This window comes from Rana temporaria, chromosome 2, assembly GCF_905171775.1.
Source record: "Rana temporaria chromosome 2, aRanTem1.1, whole genome shotgun sequence".
Lineage (NCBI taxonomy): Eukaryota > Metazoa > Chordata > Amphibia > Anura > Ranidae > Rana > Rana temporaria.
The window spans coordinates 48,075,118-48,097,540 of record NC_053490.1 but is presented as its reverse complement, the minus strand read 5'-3'; the positions used below and the strand labels follow the sequence as shown (position 1 = coordinate 48,097,540).

Below are 22,423 nucleotides of genomic sequence, written 5' to 3'. Positions count from 1 at the left end.
TGTCTACAGTCTCTAACCATCTCTAGTATCAGCACATGAACGAAAAAACTCTGGATAGCCGCACTCCAAGATAACTTAAAATTAAGTTGGTCTTTTTATTTTCAAATGCACATGCAGTCACCGCAAACAACAGGTACAGAAATGGCCATGACTAAGCGCTGAATTGCAGCGTGAAACGCGTCGGCCATTTCTGTACCTGTTGTTTGCGGTGACTGCATGTGCATTTGAAAATAAAAAGACCAACTTAATTTTAAGTTATCTTGGAGTGCGGCTATCCAGAGTTTTTTCGTTCATGTGCTACAATTAGCATTGCCAGCACCCTGGTGGTTCAACAACCCTTGATGATCTACGAGGCTCACCTGGAGCGGTGAAAGAATTGTCTGTTCATCTCTAGTATCATGTCCCCAGTCTCTAACCATCTCTTGTATAATGTCTGAAATCTCTCAATTAAACTCACTGCTAACAGTATTAGCAAAATTTCCATTCAGTACACCTCTTGCAGGCATGATACAGGAGATGGTCAGAGTCTGCTGACATGATACAAGAGATCAATCCATCCTTACCAGTACCTGTCAGATGCAGCCTTACCAGTACCTGTCAGATGCAGCCTTACCAGTACCTGTCAGATGCAGCCTCACCAATGCTCATCAGATGCAGCCTCACCAATGCTCATCAGATGCAGTCTCACCAGAGCCTGTCAGATGTAGCCTCACCAGAGCCTGTCAGATGCAGCCTCACCAGTGCCCGTCAGATCCAGTCTCACCAGTGCCTGTCAGATCCAGCCTCACCAGTGCCCCTTAGATGCAGCCTCACCAGTGCCCCTCAGATGCAGCCTCACCAGTGCCCCTCAGATGCAGCCTCATCTGTGCCTGTCAGATGCAGCCTACCAGTACCTGTCAGATGCAGCCTACCAGTGCCCATCAGATGCAGCCTCACCAGTGCCCATCAGATGCAGCCTCACCAGTGCCCCTCAGATGCAGCCTCACCAATGCCTGGCAGATGAAGCCCACCAGTGCTTGTCAGATGCAGCCTGCCAGTGCCCGTCAGATGCAGCCTCACCAGTGCCTGTCAGATACAGCCCGCCAGTGCTTGTCAGATGCAGCCCGCCAGTGCTTGTCAGATGCAGCCTCACCAGAGCCTGTCAGATGCAGCCTCACCAGAGCCTGTCAGATGCAGCCTACCAGTGTCTGTCAGATGCAGCCCCACCAGTGCATGTCAGATGCAGCCTCACCATTGCATGTCAGAAGCAGCCTCACCAGTGGGCGTCAGATGCAGCCTACCAGTGCTTGTCAGATGCAGCCTGCCAGTGCCCGGATCAGAGCGGGGATCTCTCGCTGTTTTAGGGAGCTGGATTGAATTTCCTGGGCCAGGCGGCCACAATAACAATGTCCCGCCTCCTATGATACGTCACACTGATTTAATGTCCCAGCATTGGATCGGTGTGCCATCTATCATGGGAGGCGGGATATTGTTACTGCGGCCACCCGGATAATTCAGCTCTGTGACACAGGGAGATTGCCGCTCTGCGTGAGGAGAAGGGAGGACTCAGACTGAGCCACCAAGGTGACACCCCGCAATGTGCAGCACCCGGAGCGGACCCCACACCTTTTTCGGTGCTTTTCTTCTCTCGGACGAATGCCGAAAACACCAATATGTTTCAGCAGCCAAATTTTCCGTGTACCACTAGTTGTCACGTAATTGACTTATCTTCCATTGGGAGATCCTAAGAAGAGAGTTCATATTCTGAATGGAGCGTTTGTTCCCAAAAGCCCTTGGACCATCAAGGGTCTGAGAGCTCCCTGCAGCCCAGCATTCTTGCATCTGTTGAGGGAATCTTCTCGGTCATAGAAAGAGAATGACCTCCCAGACTCTTGGGCTGCATTATAAATCCGCCACACCAGGAAAAGTCTGGTTCTTGCAGGCAGACACATAGGCTAATCTAAAGTGGTTCTGCTTGATCAATGCAATAAGAATGTTAATCTGCAGAGGCCTGGAGTATAACTGGTTATAAGACACAGCCTCGAAAGACACTACAGTCAACCCCAGAACCTTCATACAAAATCAAACTGAGGAATGTCTTTTGAACTGAAGAGTCTGCACTTGAGAGCAAAAGATCAGGCAGAGAACCAGATCCAATGTAGACTTCTGGAGGTTAGGAATCAACCAAAAACTCTGCAGCCCCTGCACTGTCTGTTGTACAGAGGCAGTGAGTGCCTGGACGGAATGGTACCTCCATAGGAGGTGGGGGCCTAGGAGGGGCGGAAAGATTTTTTGTTTACTAGAAATAGCGGCGATCTGCTATTTTTAGTGGGACTGCGACACTGCGGTGGACAAATTGGATACTTTTTGGGGATCTGTGACACCAATACAGTGATTAGTGCTAAAAAAAATGCACTGTCACTGTACTAATGACACTGGCAGGGAAGAGGGTTAACATCAGGGGCGATCATAGGCATGTGTTTCCTGGGAGTGCTTTCTTACTGTGTGCGGGATGGTTTAACTGTAGGAATACAGAGATCTCTGTTTTCCTTACTAGCAGAATGACGATCTGCCTTGTTTACATTCTGCCTCTATTGGAACAAACGCCGGGTTCACCGGACCTACTGATTGGCTCTCGCTGTATCCTATCACAGAGGGTGTGGGGCTCTGGCGGTGCGCACCCCAGAGCCGAAGAAAAAAAAAGCATGTACAGGTACGCGATTTTGCACTTAAAGGGTCACTAAAGGAAATTTTTTTTTTTTTTTTTTTTTTGCTGAAATGACTGTTTACAGGGTATAGAGACATAAAAGTTAACTGATTCATTTTAAAAATGATTACAAATAGATACAAAATCAATCATATAATGTGCCTGTAGGTTAGTTTAACTTTTAAACCGTTTTCATGTTTCTGTGAACTAGAGAGACCCACAGAACAAAACAAACAAATCCAGGGCAGTGTTTTGTTTTTAAAATGAATCTGATTGGTTCTGTTAAGTTTTAGACACACAGTAATGACAGCTTAGACCACCGTGAAAAGCTCCCAGTACGATGGTTATAAGGAAAAAGACAACCAGGAAGTGTGGAGATCAGAGCAGAATTACAGCTACTTCAAAGCAAAAACGAACAATAAGGACATGAAACCAGGATTGCAGTAAGGTAAAGGAAGCTATTTAGCTAAAAAAAAAAAATTCCTTTAGTGATCCTTTAAGGGCGACCCTGCCACAGTATATGTACATGGGGCAGTCCTTAACCGTTTAATAAATACATTTGGCTAGGGTTGCAACAGTTCCTCAGGACTTGAACTAAGTGAGGGTTGTTGACATTGTGAATAAGACAGTACATTCATTCCCTAATGGAATAGTTAAAAATAAAAAGTCCCAAACCCAAAGTACCACAAACTAGAGCACTGAAATCTTGATTTAGAAGGGTTTTATGTTTGTTGTAGACATCGGAAGGGACAATAAGAAACACAATTCTCTAGTCTGATGAAACAAATATTGAACTCTTTGGCTTGAATGGCAAGCGCCATGTCTGGAGGAAACCAGGCCCCGCTTATCACCTATCCAATACCATCCCTACAGTGAAGCATGGTGGTGGCAGCATCATGCTGTAGGGATGTTTTTCAGCGGCAGGAACTGGGAGACTAGTCAGGATTGAGAGAAAGATAAATGCAGCAATTCATGAAAACCTGCTCCAGAGCACTCTGGACCTCAGACTGGGGTGAAGGTTCATCTTCCAAAAGCACTACAACACTAACAATAAAGCCAAGATAACAAAGGAGTGACTACAGAACAACTCTGAATGTCCTTGAGTGGACCAGCCAATTGAACTTCTCTGGAGAGATCTTAAAATAGCTGTGCACCAACGCTCCAAATCCAGAGCTTGAGAGGTCCTGAAAAGAATGGAGAAACTGCCCAAGCTTGAAGCATCATATTCAAAGACTTGAGACTGTAATTGGTGCCAAAGGTGCTTCAATAAAGTATTGAGCAAAGGCTGTGAACATATATGTACATGGGATTTTTTTATTTTTTAAATAAATTTGCAAAGATTTAAAACAAACTTATTTTGCGTTGTCATTATTGGGTATTGTTTGTAGAATTTTGAAGAAAATAATAAATGTAATCCATTTTGGAATAAGGCTGTAACATAACAAAATTTGGAAATAGTGAAGCGCAGTGAATACTTTCCGGATGCACTGTACATGTTCAAGCCACCACAGCCATTTATCCTAATTACATTTCAGTTTTATTTGCCAAACAAAAAAGGACCTCACTGGGGAACAATTAAAAGCTGGGACCTCCGCTTACATGCAACTTTTACAGGGTGGGTAAATGCAGACACAGAATTTTACACATATTGGTTCATTGGGTTGGACATTCAGATACAAACCTCCTATTTAAGATTGGCATTTACTCTAAAATCAATTTTCAATCAGGGAAGGCTTATAGGCAACTAAAATTGAGCCGCTGTGTCAGGTGATCTTCGAAAAAATAAAACACTGGCCATAACACAATCATGTTTTTTACTGGAAACTATGCTGCTGTACAAAAATAATTGTATATCTTTACATTTTGGGTGATTTTTATTATTCAACTAGCAAGCTATCTAAGTACAACAGAGAAAACCCCATGTGGAGCATAACAGCAGAAACAATTATTTTCATTTTAAAGATACAGTATATTCATAAAAAAGATCAATACAGTGCTACAAAAGCAAAGTATTCTACTTGTGCACTACCTCTATCTCGAACACTACTGTTTCTGGAAACCATCAAAACAAAATACTGATGACCTGAATTCTTTGTTGTAAGCCAAGGCAGGAATAAGGGGGCAATGCAGATAGTTGCCAAGCACTTATAATAAGAGATAGTTACCAGGAGAAGAAACACAAGGGAAAGCATGTGCAGCAGCCGAGTAACAGGAGTCAATGCTGGATTAGCAGGAGGTTCATTTAAGACTTATGTTGCTGTAATTTGTAGGATGGTCGGTCCTGTTAATGGCACACTGTGTAAAGCTAAACTCCAATCTGATCTGTTAGGCCGTGTACACACGGTCGGTCAAAACCGATGAAAACGGACTGAAGGACCTTTTCATCGGTCCAAACCGATCGTGTGTGGGCCCCATCGGTAAGTTAACCTTCGGTCCAAAAATTTAGAACTTGCTTTAAAATTGAACCGATGGACGCCTAACCGATAGGTCAAAACCGATGGTTAGTACGCAAAAGCATTGGTTAAAAACCCGCGCATGCTCAAAATCAAGTCAACGCATGCTTGGAAGCATTGAACTTCATTTTTTTCAGCACGTCGTTGTGTTTTACGTCACCGCGTTCTGACTCAATCGTTTTTTTAACTGATGGTGTGTAGGCACATCAGACCATCAGTCAGCTTCATCGGTTAACCGATGACAACGGTCCGTGTGTACAGGGCTTTACACCTGCCATAGAATTGGTAATTCTCTCACTGCAATCTCATGAATTCAAGCATCTCTGCCACATAACACAGCCAGGTTCTCTATCTCCACAACAGCTTGGCCAATAACAAACCCACAGGCGGCTGACTAGACAAAGAAAGAGCAGCACCTCACAAATCCCCGTTTTAACAGGAGAGGAGAGACAGATGTGTGGTTCCTAGTAATTAAGAACAGCCATATGTCCCCTCCTCCAGTCAGTACACTACCCCCACAGTTATAAACACACAGAGGGGAACACATTTAACCCTTTGAGCGCCCCCTAGTGTTAACCGCTTTCCTGTCAGTGACATTTACACAGTAATTAGTGCATTTTTATAGCCCTGATCGCTGTATAAATGTCACTGGTCCCAAAAAAGTGTCCGCCACAATGTCGTAATCCCACTAAAAATCACTGATCACCGCCAGTAAAAAAAAAAAAAAAAAATGCCATGAATCTATCCCCTATTTTGTAGACTATAACTTTTGCGCAAACCAATCAATATACGCTTATTGCGATTTTATTTTTCCAAAAATATGTAGAACAATAAATATTGGCCTAAACTGATGAATACATTTATTTAAAAAAAAAAAATTGGGGGGATATTTATTATAGCAAAAAGTAAAAAATATTGTTTGTTTGTTATTCAAAGTTGTCGCTATTTTTTTGTTTATAGCGCAAAAAATGAAAACCGCAGAGGTGATCAAATACCACCAAAAGAGAGCTCTATTTGTGGGAAAATATAGACATAAATTTTGTTTGGGTACAGCGTTGCACGAACGTGCAATTGTCAGTTAAAGCTACGCAGTGCCGTATTGCAAAAAATGTCCTGGTCATTAAGGGGGGCAAAACCTTCCGGGGCTGAAGTGGTTAATACTGCCTTTATGTCCTCTTCATTCCCTTCTGTGTCTGCCTAATCTAGGGCACACATAACGGAATCTGAGAAATGTGAGTAGGAGAAGTGTTGCGTTTTTGAGCCTTCAACAGAGACTGCTGTAATAAAGAACTGTGACACAGATGCACAAAATTCTGCTTTTGTCAAATAGGCCACTTGTTTGAATGCCTGAAATAGAGTTAGAATAAGGAATAAAGACCAGCGTTTGAATTATAGTGTCCTTGCTCTAGTGCTCTGAGATTGAGTGTTGCGCCTGCCTTCGGCAGAACCAATGTTTAGCTGTGGTTTTGCAATGGCTTCTTTTTGCCTGGTCTCTGCCATAGCTACTTGAGAGGGTACTCTTTTGTGGGGTTGGGGTACTCTCATAGTAAGGTGAGGAATATAGGGAAAGCGTGTCCACAAGATCGTAGCAACTCTGTAGCCTCTTGGCGAAAGGTAGGGAAAAAGCAACTAAGTACCATAAAGAAGCTGTAAGGGGAAGTAGCAGTAAAATGTGTGACCTGTGGTGTGATATCTCACCTGGTCATCCACCTGAGAATAAGCTCTCCGAGTGGTTGAGTTTTAGCACCATATTTGAAAAGTTTAGACTGTGTAGAGAATGCAATTCAACTATTGATACGGTCTTTACCAGTCACGGTCAGAAGTATACAGGATGACCATGTCTTACATGTCCCTGACTCTGGGCTGTAAAGTCTAGGCTTCACCCTTCTCGGCGAGCCTACACCAAAACTGGTCTTTGTTGACTGGATTCCATAGGGATGGACAATATCGTACCCTATACAGACAACAGACAATCATTTCCCAGCACACTTACCAATTAGCCTGCAAAAACAACAAATTGACCCTGTCTACCAATTCACGTTAAAAACAGAGGGCCTGATTCCCAAAAGAGATACGCAGACTTAACTGCTGTTCCGCCTGCGTATCCCTGTGCCTAACTTTGGAAACGATTCTCAAAAGGCTTTTTCCAAAGTTAGGCAGAAAATCTGACATGTGTAAGACGCTTACACGGTCAGATCTTAGGATGCAGTACCGCATCCGCCGCTGGGGGCATTTCTCATTGAAATGCAGCTTTGAGTATGCAAATGAGGACTTAAGCAGATTCTCAAAGCATTTCAGCATTGTGATTTCTGCGTAAGTTCCGATTTTGCTTGCGCAAAACTAGGGCTGGTTTTACAATGTGTAAAGTTAGTCACACCTTGTAAAGGCCCATTCAAGCGACGGCATTTGGTATGCATTCCTGAGGGAGAACTCCACGGCAATTTTTAAATTCAAAACCGGCATGGGTTCCCCCCCAGGAGCATACCAGGCCCTTAGGTCTGGTATGGGTTGTAAGGAGACTCCCCCTACGCCGAAAATTCGACGTAGGGGGTCCCCCTACAATCCATACCAGACCCGTATCCAAAGCACGCTACCCGGCCGGTCAGGAATGGGAGTGGGGACGAGCGAGCGCCCCCCCCCTCCTGAGCCGTGCCAGGCCGCATGCCCTCAACATGGGGGGGTTGGGTGCACTGGGGCAGGGGGGCGCACTGCGGGCCCCCCCCCACCCCAGAGCACCCTGTCCCCATGTTGATGAGGACAGGACCTCTTCCCGACAACCCTTGCCGTTGGTTGTCGGGGTCTGCGGGCGGGGGCTTATCGGAATCTGGGAGTCCCCTCAAATAAGGGGGCCCCCAGATACCGGCCCCCCACCCTAAGTGAATGGATATGGGGTACATCGTACCCCTACCCATTCACCTGGAGGCAAAAAGTAAAAGTTAGTAAACACACAACACAAGGGTTTTTAAAATAATTTATTATTCTGCTCCGGAGGCCCCCCTGTCTTCTTTATTAGCTCTATTACCAAGGGGGGCTTCTTCTTCCACTCTCCGGGGGTCTTCTTCCACTCTCCGGTGGTCTTCTTCCACTCTCCGGGGGGGGTTTCGTCTTCCGCTCTCCGGGGGGGGGCTTCTCCGCTCTCTTCTTCTCTCTTCGCCGCTCTCCGCTGTTGACTCGGCGAACCCCGGTTCTTCTCCAGATGTCCGGTGCCTTCTTCTTCAGCGCTGGCTGCCTGCTATCTTTGTGTGTTAGCTCAATTACTAACAGGCAGCCGGCGCGGTCTTCTGTGACGTCAGGTTCTTCTTCTCCCCTCTTCCGATGTTGCCTCGTCGCCTCTTGTCGCTGTAATGATGGAAGCGCGCCTTGCATCCCATTTATATAGGCATCACCGTCCCATCATGCTCCGGCAGGTACCCACGTGGTGGGTGCCTACCCACATGCACCCACCACGTGGGTACCTACCGGAGCATGATGGGACGGTGATGCCTATATAAATGGGATGCAAGGCGCGCTTCCATCATTGCAGTGTCAAGAGGCGACGAGTCAACATCGGAAGAGGGGAGAAGAACAGAAGAGAAGAACCTGACGTCACAGAAGACCGCGCTGGCTGCCTGTTACTAATTGAGCTAACACACAAAGATAGCAGGCAGCCAGCGCTGAAGAAGAAGGCACCGGACAGCTGCAGAAGAACCGGGGTTCGCCGAGTCAACAGAGGAGAGCGGCGAAGATAGAAGACCCCCGGAGAGCGGAGAAGCCCCCCCCCCCCCCCCGGAGAGCGGAGAAGCCCCCCCCGGAGAGCGGAAGAAGAAACCCCCCCGGAGAGTGGAAGAAGACCCCCGGAGAGCGGAAGAAGAAGCCCCCCCTGGTATTAGAGCTAATAAAGAAGACAGGGGGGGCCTCCGGAGCAGAATAATAAATTATTTTAAAAACCCTTGTGTTGTGTGTTTACTAACTTTTACTTTTTGCCTCCAGGTGAATGGGTAGGGGTACGATGTACCCCATATCCATTCACTTAGGGTGGGGGGCCGGTATCTGGGGGCCCCCTTATTTGAGGGGACTCCCAGATTCCGATAAGCCCCCGCCCGCAGACCCCGACAACCAACGGCAAGGGTTGTCGGGAAGAGGTCCTGTCCTCATCAACATGGGGACAGGGTGCTCTGGGGTGGGGGGGCCCGCAGTGCGCCCCCCTGCCCCAGAGGACCCAACCCCCCCATGTTGAGGGCATGCGGCCTGGCACGGCTCAGGAGGGGGGGGCGCTCGCTCGTCCCCACTCCCTTCCTGACCGGCCGGGTAGCGTGCTTTGGATACGGGTCTGGTATGGATTGTAGGGGGACCCCCTACGTCGATTTTTCGGCGTGGGGGGGTCTCCTTACAACCCATAACAGACCTAAGGGCCTGGTATGCTCCTGGGGGGGGGGAACCCATGCCGGTTTTTTCTTTGAAAATTGGCATGGAGTTCTCCCTCTCAGGAATGCATGCTGAGCGACGCTGTCATTTTTTTTTATAATTATTTGTTTTCCCGGCGCGTATATTTTTTTTCACCCGTCGCAACTGTAGTGTCCCGTCGCAATCTTCAAAGCCGCCCGGCGTCAATTACGTTCGCGCGCTGCACGTCGGGAAAATGACGTCACACGCATGCGCAGTACGGCCGGCGCGGGAGCGCGCCTCATTTAAATTTTAAACGCCCCCTGGAGAGGAGGACCGCCTTGCGACGGCGGGACTTAAGTTACACGGCCTGAAATTTCTAGGTAAGTGCTTTGAAGATCGGGCACTTAGGTAGAGATTTTAAGTCAGTGTAACTTAACTGCTGAAAGTTAAGTTAGGCAGCTTTTTTGGGAATCAGGCCCAGAGGTTTTATTTGCACACCTTTGCAAATATGTGTGGAAGCTGCAATGTCTACTTCAAGCCTCCTCTATGCACTGCAGTCTTAACTCATAGTCATAAAAGAATTTTGTGAGTCTCCAAGTTGGAGCATATATAGCAGAGGATAAATTGAGGACAGGTTTACCTGACAGGAGTCAACTGCTCCTTCAAGACACAGGGACACTGGATGCCCAGCTAGAGCACAATGGTGGCTGGAGGCAAGGTGTCTCCATGCCAAATCCAGTGAACAAGCTATACAAAAACTATGGCAAATAGCTCAATTTATAACTAGCCTGCTGTAAGGTGCACATGGAAGGGAAACACACAATACAGACAAAAATTTCCTGTATGGAACCCTTACATGTACTTTAATAAATTGCAACTTTATTTAATTTGTTATATCCTTGTACTAATTGCATCTATAAAGTCCCAAACCCCCCCACTTTGTATTTTCTATACCTTTTTTTGTTTATAGGGGAAAAAATAAAAACTGCAGAGATGATCAAATACCACCAAAAGAAAGATCTATTTGTGGGGAAAAAAAAGGACATAATATTTGGGTACAACGTCACACGAGCGCGCAACTGTCAGTTTAAGTGACGCAGTGCAGTATTGCAAAAAAATGCCCTGGTCATTAAGGGGGTAAATCCTTCTGGGGCTGAAGTGGTTACAATATACTATGTTCAGCCAATTTTCATGTCAGCTCTTTACTGCTATAAAGATTTTCCTTTACCTTCGGTCTGGTAAAACTGTTCTTACCATGACTGTGTGAGGACAATCTCAACCTTAAGCCTTGTATACACAGTCGGATTTTCATCGGATAAAGCCGTGGATTTTTGTCCGAAGGGAGTTGGCCGTGAACTTGTTCTGCATACAGATGGCAGAACTTTTTCAGCCAACATACACGAAACTAAGTGTTTTTCAGCTCTTTAGCGCCACCCTTAGGGCAACTTCTGTTAATGTTGTCTGATGGTTAGCATTGGTTCGGACGAATACTTTGGATTTTAGTCCGATGGACTTGTGTATACATGATTGGATAATCCGACAGATAATCCCGGGGGAGATCAGATGAAGCCTGTCCGTTTTCATCTGATCTGATCCGCTGGACGGATGGCAAACGTATCGCCATCCGTCTATTTTGGGAAGATCTTGTAGGATCGGATGGCAAGCGGGTGTCGGCGGACACATCTCCGCTGACATCCGCCTGCCCATAAAAGTCAATAGGTGGCCCGCTCGGATCCACTTGAATAAACGGACAGGCGGATCCGAATGTGTGAAAGGGGCCTTACACTGATTAGTAGAGAAAAAGGTGAAAAATGACAATTGTCCCCCCCAAAATCTGTCTGAAATCATACATTAACTTTTCTAGGAAAAAAAAAAAGGTTTTGGAGTTTTTAGTTTGATATCAAAATATACCTAACACAAAAGAGCAAATTCTCCTTATGAATCAATTTTTCTATAATGCACTAGGCATTTGTATACATGTATGTACATACATGGGGAAAAAGAAAGAAAGCTGGTGATCAGAATTATTACCTTATCTTGGAGCTTACGGGACAGGTAAAGCATGGCTCCATCGAATGCATGGCTCTGGCCGATAACGTCTTTATGAGTATAGAGCAAAGCCACTTTCATTCTAATTGAGGCAATGGAAGGCTTGTAATCCACGTGGTATTGAAATAACTGCCACTCTTTGGGAAATCCCAGCGCAAATAAGTTTGATAGAAGCTTCACTGGAGATCCACTTGATCCTGATAAAATGATATGCACAGAATTGAGGTACTTTCATACATATATGCTTTATAGACACTAGTCATATCACCAAACCAAGACTTTGACGCATTTGTTTACATACTAAGATAATGCTCATCCTGTTTATTAGTAGTTTGTTACAATGCCTTTTTATGAGAGAACGCTAACCACTGATGCACTCACATGGATCCATTGCTGCATGTTCCCCCTAATTTCATTACTTTCAGGATACACCTTCCAAGTTAAGTCAGCCGTTAAGATGTCTCTTGTATACTTCCATTCCTGCCACCATTGCATAAACCTACGATCCTCAGGAGACCTGACTGTACATGTTTATACACAAAGCGTTTGAAAACAGCTCTTTGGTGGTCGCATTGTCTCTACACGCTTGATCATCATCACAGTCTACAATAACCTTTGCTGCTAAAAAAAAAAATGCTGAACCTGCCATTATAAATTGTACAATACAAAAATACACTACACAATATTTAACAGCCCCAAAAAAGCTGCAAAAACAGCCATTTTTTGCTTTATAAATGGCCCCTTTGTGTTTACTGTGTTTCAGAATCTGTCTGAAGTCTTTTCCAGGAATGCCATATAGTAAAATCATTGAAAATAACCAGTCAGCAGAGTTCAGCCGCACTTTTATCACATGCTGGGGACAATTAAAAGTAATGGAAGGAGACTTCCAGTGTCTGCAAAAACTGATATTAGAACTATCTTTAATAAAAAGATTGCATTGCATTTGTCAGTACAACTACAAAGTGGGTCATCTAACAGAAAAAAACCTGAACCCAAAACTTTACACGTTAGAAAAAGAGAAGTAAAGCAAAATGTAACAATAAAGTGAAAAGTACAGAGACGGTCAGAGATTTAACATTTCACAACATTACAGCTTTCATTCTATCAGCAGACACGGGTAACAGCTGTCACTACTAAATCTTCGTAGGATACCAAACGTATTTGGAATCATAAAATTCAAGTAATTATGTTCATTTAAACACTTGAAGAACAGGCTGTTTTTCTGACATTTGTTGTTTACGAGTAAAAAAACGCCCCCAGACATTGTATAAATATTTTTTAGACCCTAGAGAATAAAATGGCGGTTGCTGCGATATTTTTTGTAACACCGTATTTGCGCAGCGGTCTTTCAAACGCAATTTTTTAGGGAAAAGATACACTTTAATTACTTTAGCCACTGAAAGGGGTCAATGACCAGGGCAGTTTTTGCGATACGGCACTGCATCGCTTTAACTGACAATTGCGCGGTCGTGTGACGCTGTACCCAAACAAAATCGTCCTTTTTTCCCACAAATAGAGCTTTCTTTTGGTGGTATTTGATTACCTCTGTGGTTTAAATTTTTTGCGCTATAAACAAAAAAAGAGCGACCATTTTGAAAAAAAAAATTTTTTACTTTTTGCTATAATAAATATCCCAAATGTTTTCCTCCGTTTAGGCCAATATGTATTCTTCTACATATTTTTGGGGGAAAAAAATCACAATAAGTGTATATTGATTGGTTTGCGCAAAAGTTATACCGTCTACAAAATAGGGGACAGATTTATGGCTTTTGTATAATTATTTTTTTTACTAGTAATGGCGATGATCTTTTTATCAGGACTGCGACATTATGGTGGACAGATTGGAGACTTTGACACATTTTTGGGACCATTGACAATTATACAGCGATTAATGCTATAAAAAGGCACCGATTACTGTGTGAATTCCACTGGCAGGGAAGAGGTTGACACTAAGGGGCGAGGGGGATCAAGGGGTTCCCTAGTGTGTGTTCTAACAGTAGGAGATGGGACTGACTAGATCAGATGACAGATCGCTGTTCCTAGCTAGTAGGAACTCACGACCTGTCTCTCCTCTGCTCACAGAATAGGGAACACACACACGTCCCTGTTCTGGCTCTCGTGCCTGCGATTGCACATGGCCAGTGGTCGCACGCATCCCCAAAGTGCAGCAGGCCCACCTCTGGTGGCACGTGCGTGCCTGCTATCCCACTTAACCTCCTAAGCGGTATCCCCGAGTGTGACTCAGGGTGGTATTTCCATGCTAGGATCGGTATCCCTGAGTCACGCTCGGGGTAGATGTGCAGAGCGTGCAGCGGCGCGGCTTACCTGCTCGCAGCATCCACAGACAAAGTTACTTACCTTGTCCCTGGATCCTGCGATACCTCCCCGCTGTGTGAGCGAGCGGATCTCGCTCGATTCACAGTGTCCCCGTGTGCCGCCGATCTCCGTTCCCTACGACGCACGGGGCGGAAAAAAGGCAACAAATTCAAAAAAGTAAACAAACACATTACATACAGTATACTGTAATCTTATAGATTACAGTACTGTATGTAAAAAATACACACCCCCCTTGTCCCTAGTGGTCTGCCCAGTGCCCTACATGTTCTTTTATATAATAAAAACTGTTCTTTCTGACTTCAAACTGTAGATTGTCCATAGCAACCAAAAACTCTGTATGTCAAAAATGGTTTTAGAGCAGCTAGAAAACAGTCATAATAAATTATATTCACTTGAAGAATTGTGCGATAGAGATTTGTGGGGAAATTCGTCATAAAAAAATAAAAGTAATGACAGCGACAATTCTGCAACTGAGCAAATTTCAGTGATTTTGAGTTGATTACATTATTGAATCATTTTTATTATAAATATATTATTATTTGTTATAATTATTTATAATTATTTATATTATAATTTATAATTTTGTTTTTAAATTCATACCCGGGATGCCTACTAGACTCTTGTTTGGTCAGATTTAAATGAGTTATTCCTAAGAATTGCAGGCCTACAGTATAAAACGCCAAATTTTCTTGCAAAATAATTGTACCGCTTTTGGTACATAATTCCAGACATAATCATACCGCCGGGGAGGTTAAATGAGCTGACGTACAGATACAACGGTTCGTGGGATTGTGCCGACCTGCCACAGTATAATGATGGCGGCAAGTCGACAATCGGTTAATTAATTTATTTAAAAACAGTAAAGGTATCCCAATTGTTTTAGATGATGTTACACCAAGTAAATAGATACCAGGGAAGAAGGTGGCATTTCTGGATAATGCCCAGATATGGCTTCTCCTTTGCATGATAGAGCATTACCTTGCATATTTGGATGGCACATTGAACTGTGTTCACAGACGGTGATTTTTGGAAGTATTCCTGAGCCCATGCACTGATGTCCTTCACAGAAAAATTGATGTTTTAAAGCAGTGCCATCTTAGGGCACAAAGATTACAGCAACCAATATTGTGTTTCAGACTTGTCCCCTGGGCACATAGATTTGTCCAGATTCTCAAAATCTTTTAATATTATGTACTTCTAGATAATATATTTAGAGTCTTTGCAATTTTACGCTGAACAACATTATTATGAAATTGTTCAATAATTTCGCCAGCTTTTCACAGATTGGTAAACCTCTGCCCATCGTTACTTCTGAGACACTCTGACTGTGACCCAGCCCTTCCATGTTAGTACCACTTATTTTGCCAGCTTTTGTTGAGATGTACTGCTGTCATCATCTTCAAAATTACCTTTTTTTATTTCTTAACATGGTAATTTTTTTCAGTTTAAACATTTGAGGTTTTCTATTTTCTACTGTGAAAAAATAAGGGTTTAGGAGATTCCCAAATCACTGCATTGTATTTTCTGTACATTTTACACAGCGTTCCAACCTTTTTTCCATCACCTGGCCTCAGCTCTATTTAAGGTTTACCTGTAGTTATAGTTTCAGAAGCTAGGATAAAGGGGCCAAAAAAGTGTCCGAATGTATAGTTTGTGCGATTAACCACTTCAGCCCCGGAATAATTTCCCCCTTAATGACCTGGCCATTTTTTGCGATTCGGCACTGCGTCGATTTAACTGACAATTGCGTGGGCTTGCAACTTTGTACAAAAACAACATTTAGGCTTCTTTCAGACGTGCGGACCGTATGTCCGCTTTTTCATCCATACATTGGTCCCTTGGACATACATTGGTCCTTATGTGATTGCGGGTGTCAGCGGATAAACATCCGCTGACACCCATAATCATCCGCCTCCGCAAACATCCGATTTTGCAAATGGGAGAAAACCCTATTTTTTCTTCCGTCTGCGGATCTGATCGGATGAACACGGACACACGGTCCGTGTTCATCCGATCCCCCATAGGGGAGAGCGGAGAAAAGACAGGGCGTGGAGACCGCCCTGTCATCCGACGGCTCAGCCGGGGTATACGGAGCGATCCCCGCTGAGCTTACAGACACACGGAGGCGGATCATTACTGATCCGCCCCGTGTGAAAGGGCCCTTATGCCCTTTTTTTCCCCCACAAATCGAGCTTTCTCTTGTGATATTTGATCACCTCTGCCGTTTTTATTTTTTCACTATAAACAAAAAAATACGTACATTTTGGGGGAAAAAAACTTTTTTTTTTTTTACTTTTTGCTATAATTGATTTTCCATCAAATTTAAAAATAAATAAATACATTTCTTCTGCAGTTTAGGCCAATAAGTATACTTCTACATATTTTTGGTAAAAATCGCAATAAGTGTATATTGATTGGATTGTGCAAAAGTTATAGCGTCTACAAAATAGGGGAAAGATTTATGGCATTTTTACTATTATTATATTTTTTTTACAAGTAATGGAGGTGATCTGCGATTTATATCGGGGCTGCGACATTGTGAGGGACACATTGGACACTTTTGACAGGTTTTTTGGACCATTATACAGCGAACAGTGCTATAAAAATGCACGGATTACTGTATAAATGACATTGGCAGGGAAGGGGTTAACAGTAGGGGGCGATCAAGGGGTTAACTGTGTGTCCCAGGGAGTGATTCTAACTGTGGGGGGATGGGACTGCCTGGGTGAGGAGACCAATCGCTGTTCATACTTAGTATGAACAACATATCAGTCTCCTCTCCTCTGAGAGCACGGAGATCTGTCTGTTTACATTGACAGATCTCCGTTCTATGTGTCGCGATCGCTGGTGCCCAGTGGTCATAGTGCCAGCCGGGCAGTATAACTGCGGCAGCTGGTCGGGAAATGGTTAATGAAACAAAGTTTTGAAAGTTAAAGCGGAGTTCCAGCCTTTTTTTATGTTTATTAAAAGTCAGCAGCTACAAAAAGCATAGCTGCTGGCTTTTAACCACTTAAGACCCGGACCTTTAGGCAGCTAAAGGACCCGGCCAGGTGTTGCGATTCGGCACTGCATCGCTTTAACAGACAATTGCGTGGTCGTGCGACGTGGCTCCCAAACAAAATTTGCGTCCTTTTTTTCCCACAAATAGAGCTTTCTTTTGGTGGTATTTGATCACCTCTGTGGTTTTTATAAACAAAAATAGAGCGACAATTTTGAAAAAAAAATGCAATATGTTTTACTTTTTGCTATAATAAATATCCCCCAAAAATATATAAAAAAAAAACATTTTTTTTCCTCAGTTTAGGCCGATACGTATTCTTCTACCTATTTTGTTAAAAAAAATAAGCGTTTATTGGTTGGTTTGCGCAAAATCTATAGCGTTTACAAAATAGGGGATAGTTTTATTGCATTTTTATAATTTTTTTTTTTTACTACTAATGGCGGCGATCAGCGATTTTTTTCGTGACTGCGACATTATGGGGGACACTTCGGACAATTTTGACACATTTTTGGGACCATTGTCATTTTCACAGCAAAAAATGCATTTAAAATGCATTGTTTACTGTGAAAATTACAGTTGCAGTTTGGGAGTTAACCACAGGGGGCGCTGATGGGGTTATGTGTGACCTCATGTGTGTTTAAAACTGTAGGGGGGTGTGGCTGTAGGTGTGACGTCATTGATTGTGTATCCCTATAAAAGGGATCACACGATCGATGACGCCGCCACAGTGAAGAAGGGGGAAGCTGTGTTTACACACAGCTCCCCCCGTTCTTCAGCTCCGGGGACCGATCGCGGAACTCCAGCGACGATCGGGTCCGTACCTGCACGTGCATGTGCCCAGCCGTGCCAATTCTGCCGACGTAAATGTGCAGGAGGCGGTCCTTAAGTGGTTAATAAACATACACTTACCTGCTCCACTGTCTAGCGACGCGCCGGCTGGAGCTCTGCTCCTCTCTTCCCCCCTCTCCCCCAACGCCTCCATTCTAACTGTGGGCACCCGACCGTGACTGCTTTCGGCTTCACGGCCGGGCACTCACTGCGCATGCGCGAGCGGCGCTACCTGAGTGGACAGGCGATCACCTGGAACCTGTCACGCGTCCGAGGTGATCGCCTATAGGGAGAGGCCGCCAAAAGGCGATATGAAGTATCGCCTAAGCCACAGGTGTCAAACACAAGGCCCTCCAGGCCATTTCATGTGGCCCTCGCACTTCTCCTGCAGCTGTAGGAGAGCTCCAGCCCTCCTCTGATCCTCCTCCAGACCCCTACTTTTAAGCAATGCATCCAGCTTCTTCCCAGCAGCAGCATAAGGAAAGGGGGGTGCACTGTGATGTAAGTGAGATTGGGGGACTCAACTTCTGATAGTGAGGTGGCTCTTGACATCTAATGTAAGGGGAGTGTGATGCGCTCAACATCTACAGATACAACCGGCCCTTTTGAGAACAATCATAATGCTGATGCGGCCCACAATGAAATTGAGTTTGACACCCCTGGGTGGAAGGAGGAAGTGGGATAGGAAGTCACACTCCCACTGAAGTCCCCACTCTCCGCCCCAAAAAAATGGCATGCCAAATGTGGCAGGTAAGGGGGCGAGGAGTGGTTTAAGCGGAAGTTCCACTTTTGGGTGGAACTCCGGTTTAATGACTGTGTAGAGAAGCTATAGGAAGCTAAGCCTCGATTCCCATGACATTGCCACTGTCCCCTCTGACCACTCTGTTTCTGGCAGTATCAGCATCACAGGCTGTGCAAGCAATAGCAGGCCTATCAGACAGAACTGAAAATGAAAAAGGGAAAGAAAACTGCCGTTGTTGCAAGAAAATGATTAATGCAGATGGATGGCCTTGATCTCATTTACACACTGTAGCTTTCTCAATGGGAGTTTTTCCTTCTCCATCAGTTCATTATTTTCCCCTAGTGTATATAAAGCACACATTTATACTACAATTGCTGCAAATCCCATTTGAGCTGAACACATCATTTTATGCATGCTTTTGATGTGAAAACAGTTCTGTTTACGTGTTTATTTTGCTGGCCTGCGCATTCAGCACCATGTTTATACAGTGTTTCACTGCTTAGAGAAATACGAGAAACATTTAGAGACAATCAAATATTAACGGTGATAATGCATTATGACAGTTTTATTTAACCATCAATTTTTAATTACAGACACTGAATCACAGCTAAAGAGGTGACTCTCTTTCCTGTTTAGCTCTTTGTATGCATAATTTAGGAGACGAGTAATGGACTTGCACAAATGTGGGTATTTTGAACCCTGGACTTTTCAATTATGTACGTAAGAGTAAACCGAAATGCACTGCCCAGTAAACTGGCATCCGTATTTATAACATGTTGGTGTTAATAGAAATAGTATACTCCTATAGTATAGTATACACTAGTCAAGCCTGAAAATTAAACTTTGAGGTGTACACTAAGGGTGTTTTTTAATCCGATGCTACTGGTCTGCCCTGATTCCCTATTGTACGTAATCTGGTGATGCTGAAATGTACACAGACTTGGCACACAGCAGGGGTCCGGTGCGTCCCTGTTCTCCGTTTCAGGGACGAATCAGGACAGAATTTCTGCCTGAATTCGGACCTGAAACAGAGCCAAAGACGCACAGCATCCCTGTGCAAGCCGCTCTGCAGCCACAACGGAGATATATGAACCGGCTCAATACAGAGCCAGTCACAATCTCCTGTCATGCAAATTGGATGGGGGGGGGGGACCTGCATCCAATTCGCGTAGGTGTGAACCCAGCCTTAAAGTGCATTTACCCCATTGGTCCACCAAAGATGACAATAGAGTCATAAGCCCGATCTTTGTGCTTCTGTAGCTGGAAGCTCCAACTGACTGCATAAGAATAGATAGAGCTTCAGCTATGACTTACAGGAATGTAAATATCTGAATACTGCACATACCTGCTGTGTGTACAAGGGCGTAAAAAAACAGCTCAGCTCACGCCTATATCACAGCTCTCGGACTTTGGTGCAGGTTTCTCAAGAATCAAGAGCTGGATTGTGGGAGGTAGAGATTAATAATCTAGTGTGTTCTATGTTGAGAATAATTATTTTTCCTAAAAGTCATTCAGGGAGGTGGGGAGACATAGTGAGGGTAAGTGCAGGTACATTATGCTTCCTGCTGTACAAAAGTTATATTACTTTTCTGGATCTGACTAAAATTTAAAGAAGAAGTACAACTATACCGCTCTTGGCTGTACTTCTTTCTATTATGTACGTTCTGCACTCCTGTGACCCATTTTCAGCCGACAGCAGGTTAGTTTGCTGTCAGCTGACATCACTCCGCTGGTCCACGCTGCGGAAATAAACACGACCACATGATAGGTATAATATAATGTATGAATTTGAATTAATGCAAAAATTATAATCGTGAGTAGTCCATATTCTTCAGTGAACTTTCCAAAAACGTGATTACCGTATATACTCGAGTATAAGTCAAGTTTTTCAGCACATTTTTTTGTGCTGAAAATGCCCCCCATAGCTTATACTCGAGTGACCTTTTTGCGCCTGATCTCCCGGACTTTGGGGACCGGTACTGGTTGGCCATAGGTCCCCTGGACCCCAAACTTGGCACACATGTAGCCCCCGCTCTACAAGTGCGCAAAGTTTGTTGTCTGGGGGACCTACGGCCGGGGAGCACCGATTTTTCGAAGTCAGGCACCCCTTCCATAGACTCCAATGTTAAATGGTAATTTTTCCTGTGACTTTGGGGATCCGGTACCGGCCGTTCATAGGTACCCTGGACCCGGAAATTCTCCTCTACAAGTGTGCAAAGTTTGTTGCCTCGGGGACCTACGGCTAGGGAGCTCCGATTTTTCAAAGCCAGGCACCCCTTCCATAGACTCCCATGTTAAACTTCAGTCTAGTCATGGACACAGTGAGGCATGGGCACAGTGAGGCATGCACATGGACACAGTGAGGCATGCAGATAGACACCCTAGGCTTATACTCGAGTCAATACGTTTTCCCATTTTTTTGTGGTTAAATTAGGTGCCTCGGCTTATATTTGGGTCGGCTTATATTTGAGTATATACGGTAATTCAATCAGTGAATAATGATATCCTCCACCGCTTAATAGGCATCCAATGACACACCACGTGCTCTCAAATAAGAAGACCTGCTCCCCAGACAGCCATGACCTCTTTAGCTAAAAAGGTGGTCAGAAAGCGCTTGTGCTGCAATCTTGCAGCCTGGTGTGGAATCACGGACCTTCCCAAACTGTACTCTCCTCTCCACCTCAGCAGATGTTATGACATGACAAAAAACAAAGAGAAACCAATAGCACAATATTGCTTAGTTTATTTAAAACAAGTAAAAATAAAAAAAACAATAACCCTCTTCTAACTGGGTATGTCATTGTGTTCAGAATTAAACAATCGCATTCAAATGTTAAGCCCAGGTTCATAATGGGCTGCAGTAATGAAGATTTCACTTCCGCTGGCAGTCCTGATTTCGGCCGCTCATCCACTGTCAGGATGCGCAGGCATGTCGGTGGCGGCGTGTTTCCAGGAACACTGCTCATCACCGAGCATAGTAAAAAGCCAATGGCTGGTGGCTGTTTACCATGTGATCGGTTGGGATCCATTCACAGCCGATCACAAAATGTAAATGCAGAACGGTAACTAGCTGTTACCGGCGCTTCCCTCCTCACACACTGTTTTCAGTGTGAGGAGAGAAGAGCCAGAGATCAGTGAGTTACCGATCTGTGTGTTATAGTATACTGCACAAACACCACACAATAAAGAGAACCTGTCACATCCCCCCTAATCCCCATTGCACCTGTCACTCAACAGTCCCCACATCAGTGCCCGTCAGTGCTTAAAAAAGTGCACCTGTCATCCATCAGTGCTTTAAAAATGTGCACCTGTCACCCATAAAATGCACCTGTCACCGTCAGAGACTGCCATCAGTAAAAATCAGCGGTGCACCTGTCACCCATCAGTGACCATCGCCTGTCACTCATCAGTGACCCATCGGTGACCCTCATCTATCACCTATCAGTCCCACAAAGTTCACTGTCACCATTAGAGACTGCCATCAGTGACCATCGACCTGTCACCTGTCAGTGAACGTTACCTGCCACCCATCTGTCACCCGTCTCACAGCCCACCAGTGACTGTCACCTGCCACCCGTCGCACAGCCCATCAGGAAAATGTCCAAAAAAGGTTATAGCAGTGAGGAGGCATTCCAGATCCTCCCCATCAGTGATGAGAGCAGCGGGGTGTTCTCAGATTCAAACTCCAATTCCGATTCTGAATCAAATTTTGCATTTAAACCGATCAATAGTAGTGGATCGTCAAATGAATCAGAGGAAGAATGGGTCCCTCCTAAAAGGGCACAGTGCTCTGGAAAACAGGCAGCTGCCAGCAACAGACCCCAGAATCTAATTCCCAGGCCCAGTACCAGCGCTGCCACCAGCGATAGACCCCAAGAATAAATGCCCGGGCCCAGTACCAGGACTGCCAACAGGGAAATACCCCGAGAACAAATGCCCAGGCCCAGTACCAATGCTGCCGC

The 22,423-nt window shown here is 44.7% G+C and overlaps 1 protein-coding gene across 1 annotated transcript in view; it reads right to left on the bottom strand.

The window, feature by feature from the left end:
* PIWIL4 (piwi like RNA-mediated gene silencing 4) overlaps window positions 1–22,423 on the bottom strand; it is a 356,967-nt gene that overhangs the window by 218,856 nt on the left and 115,688 nt on the right. Inside the window, exon 5 of the mRNA XM_040340167.1 lies at window positions 11,536–11,750. Within this exon, the coding sequence (XP_040196101.1) occupies window positions 11,536–11,750 (215 nt within the window). The remainder of the gene's footprint in view (window positions 1–11,535; window positions 11,751–22,423) is intronic.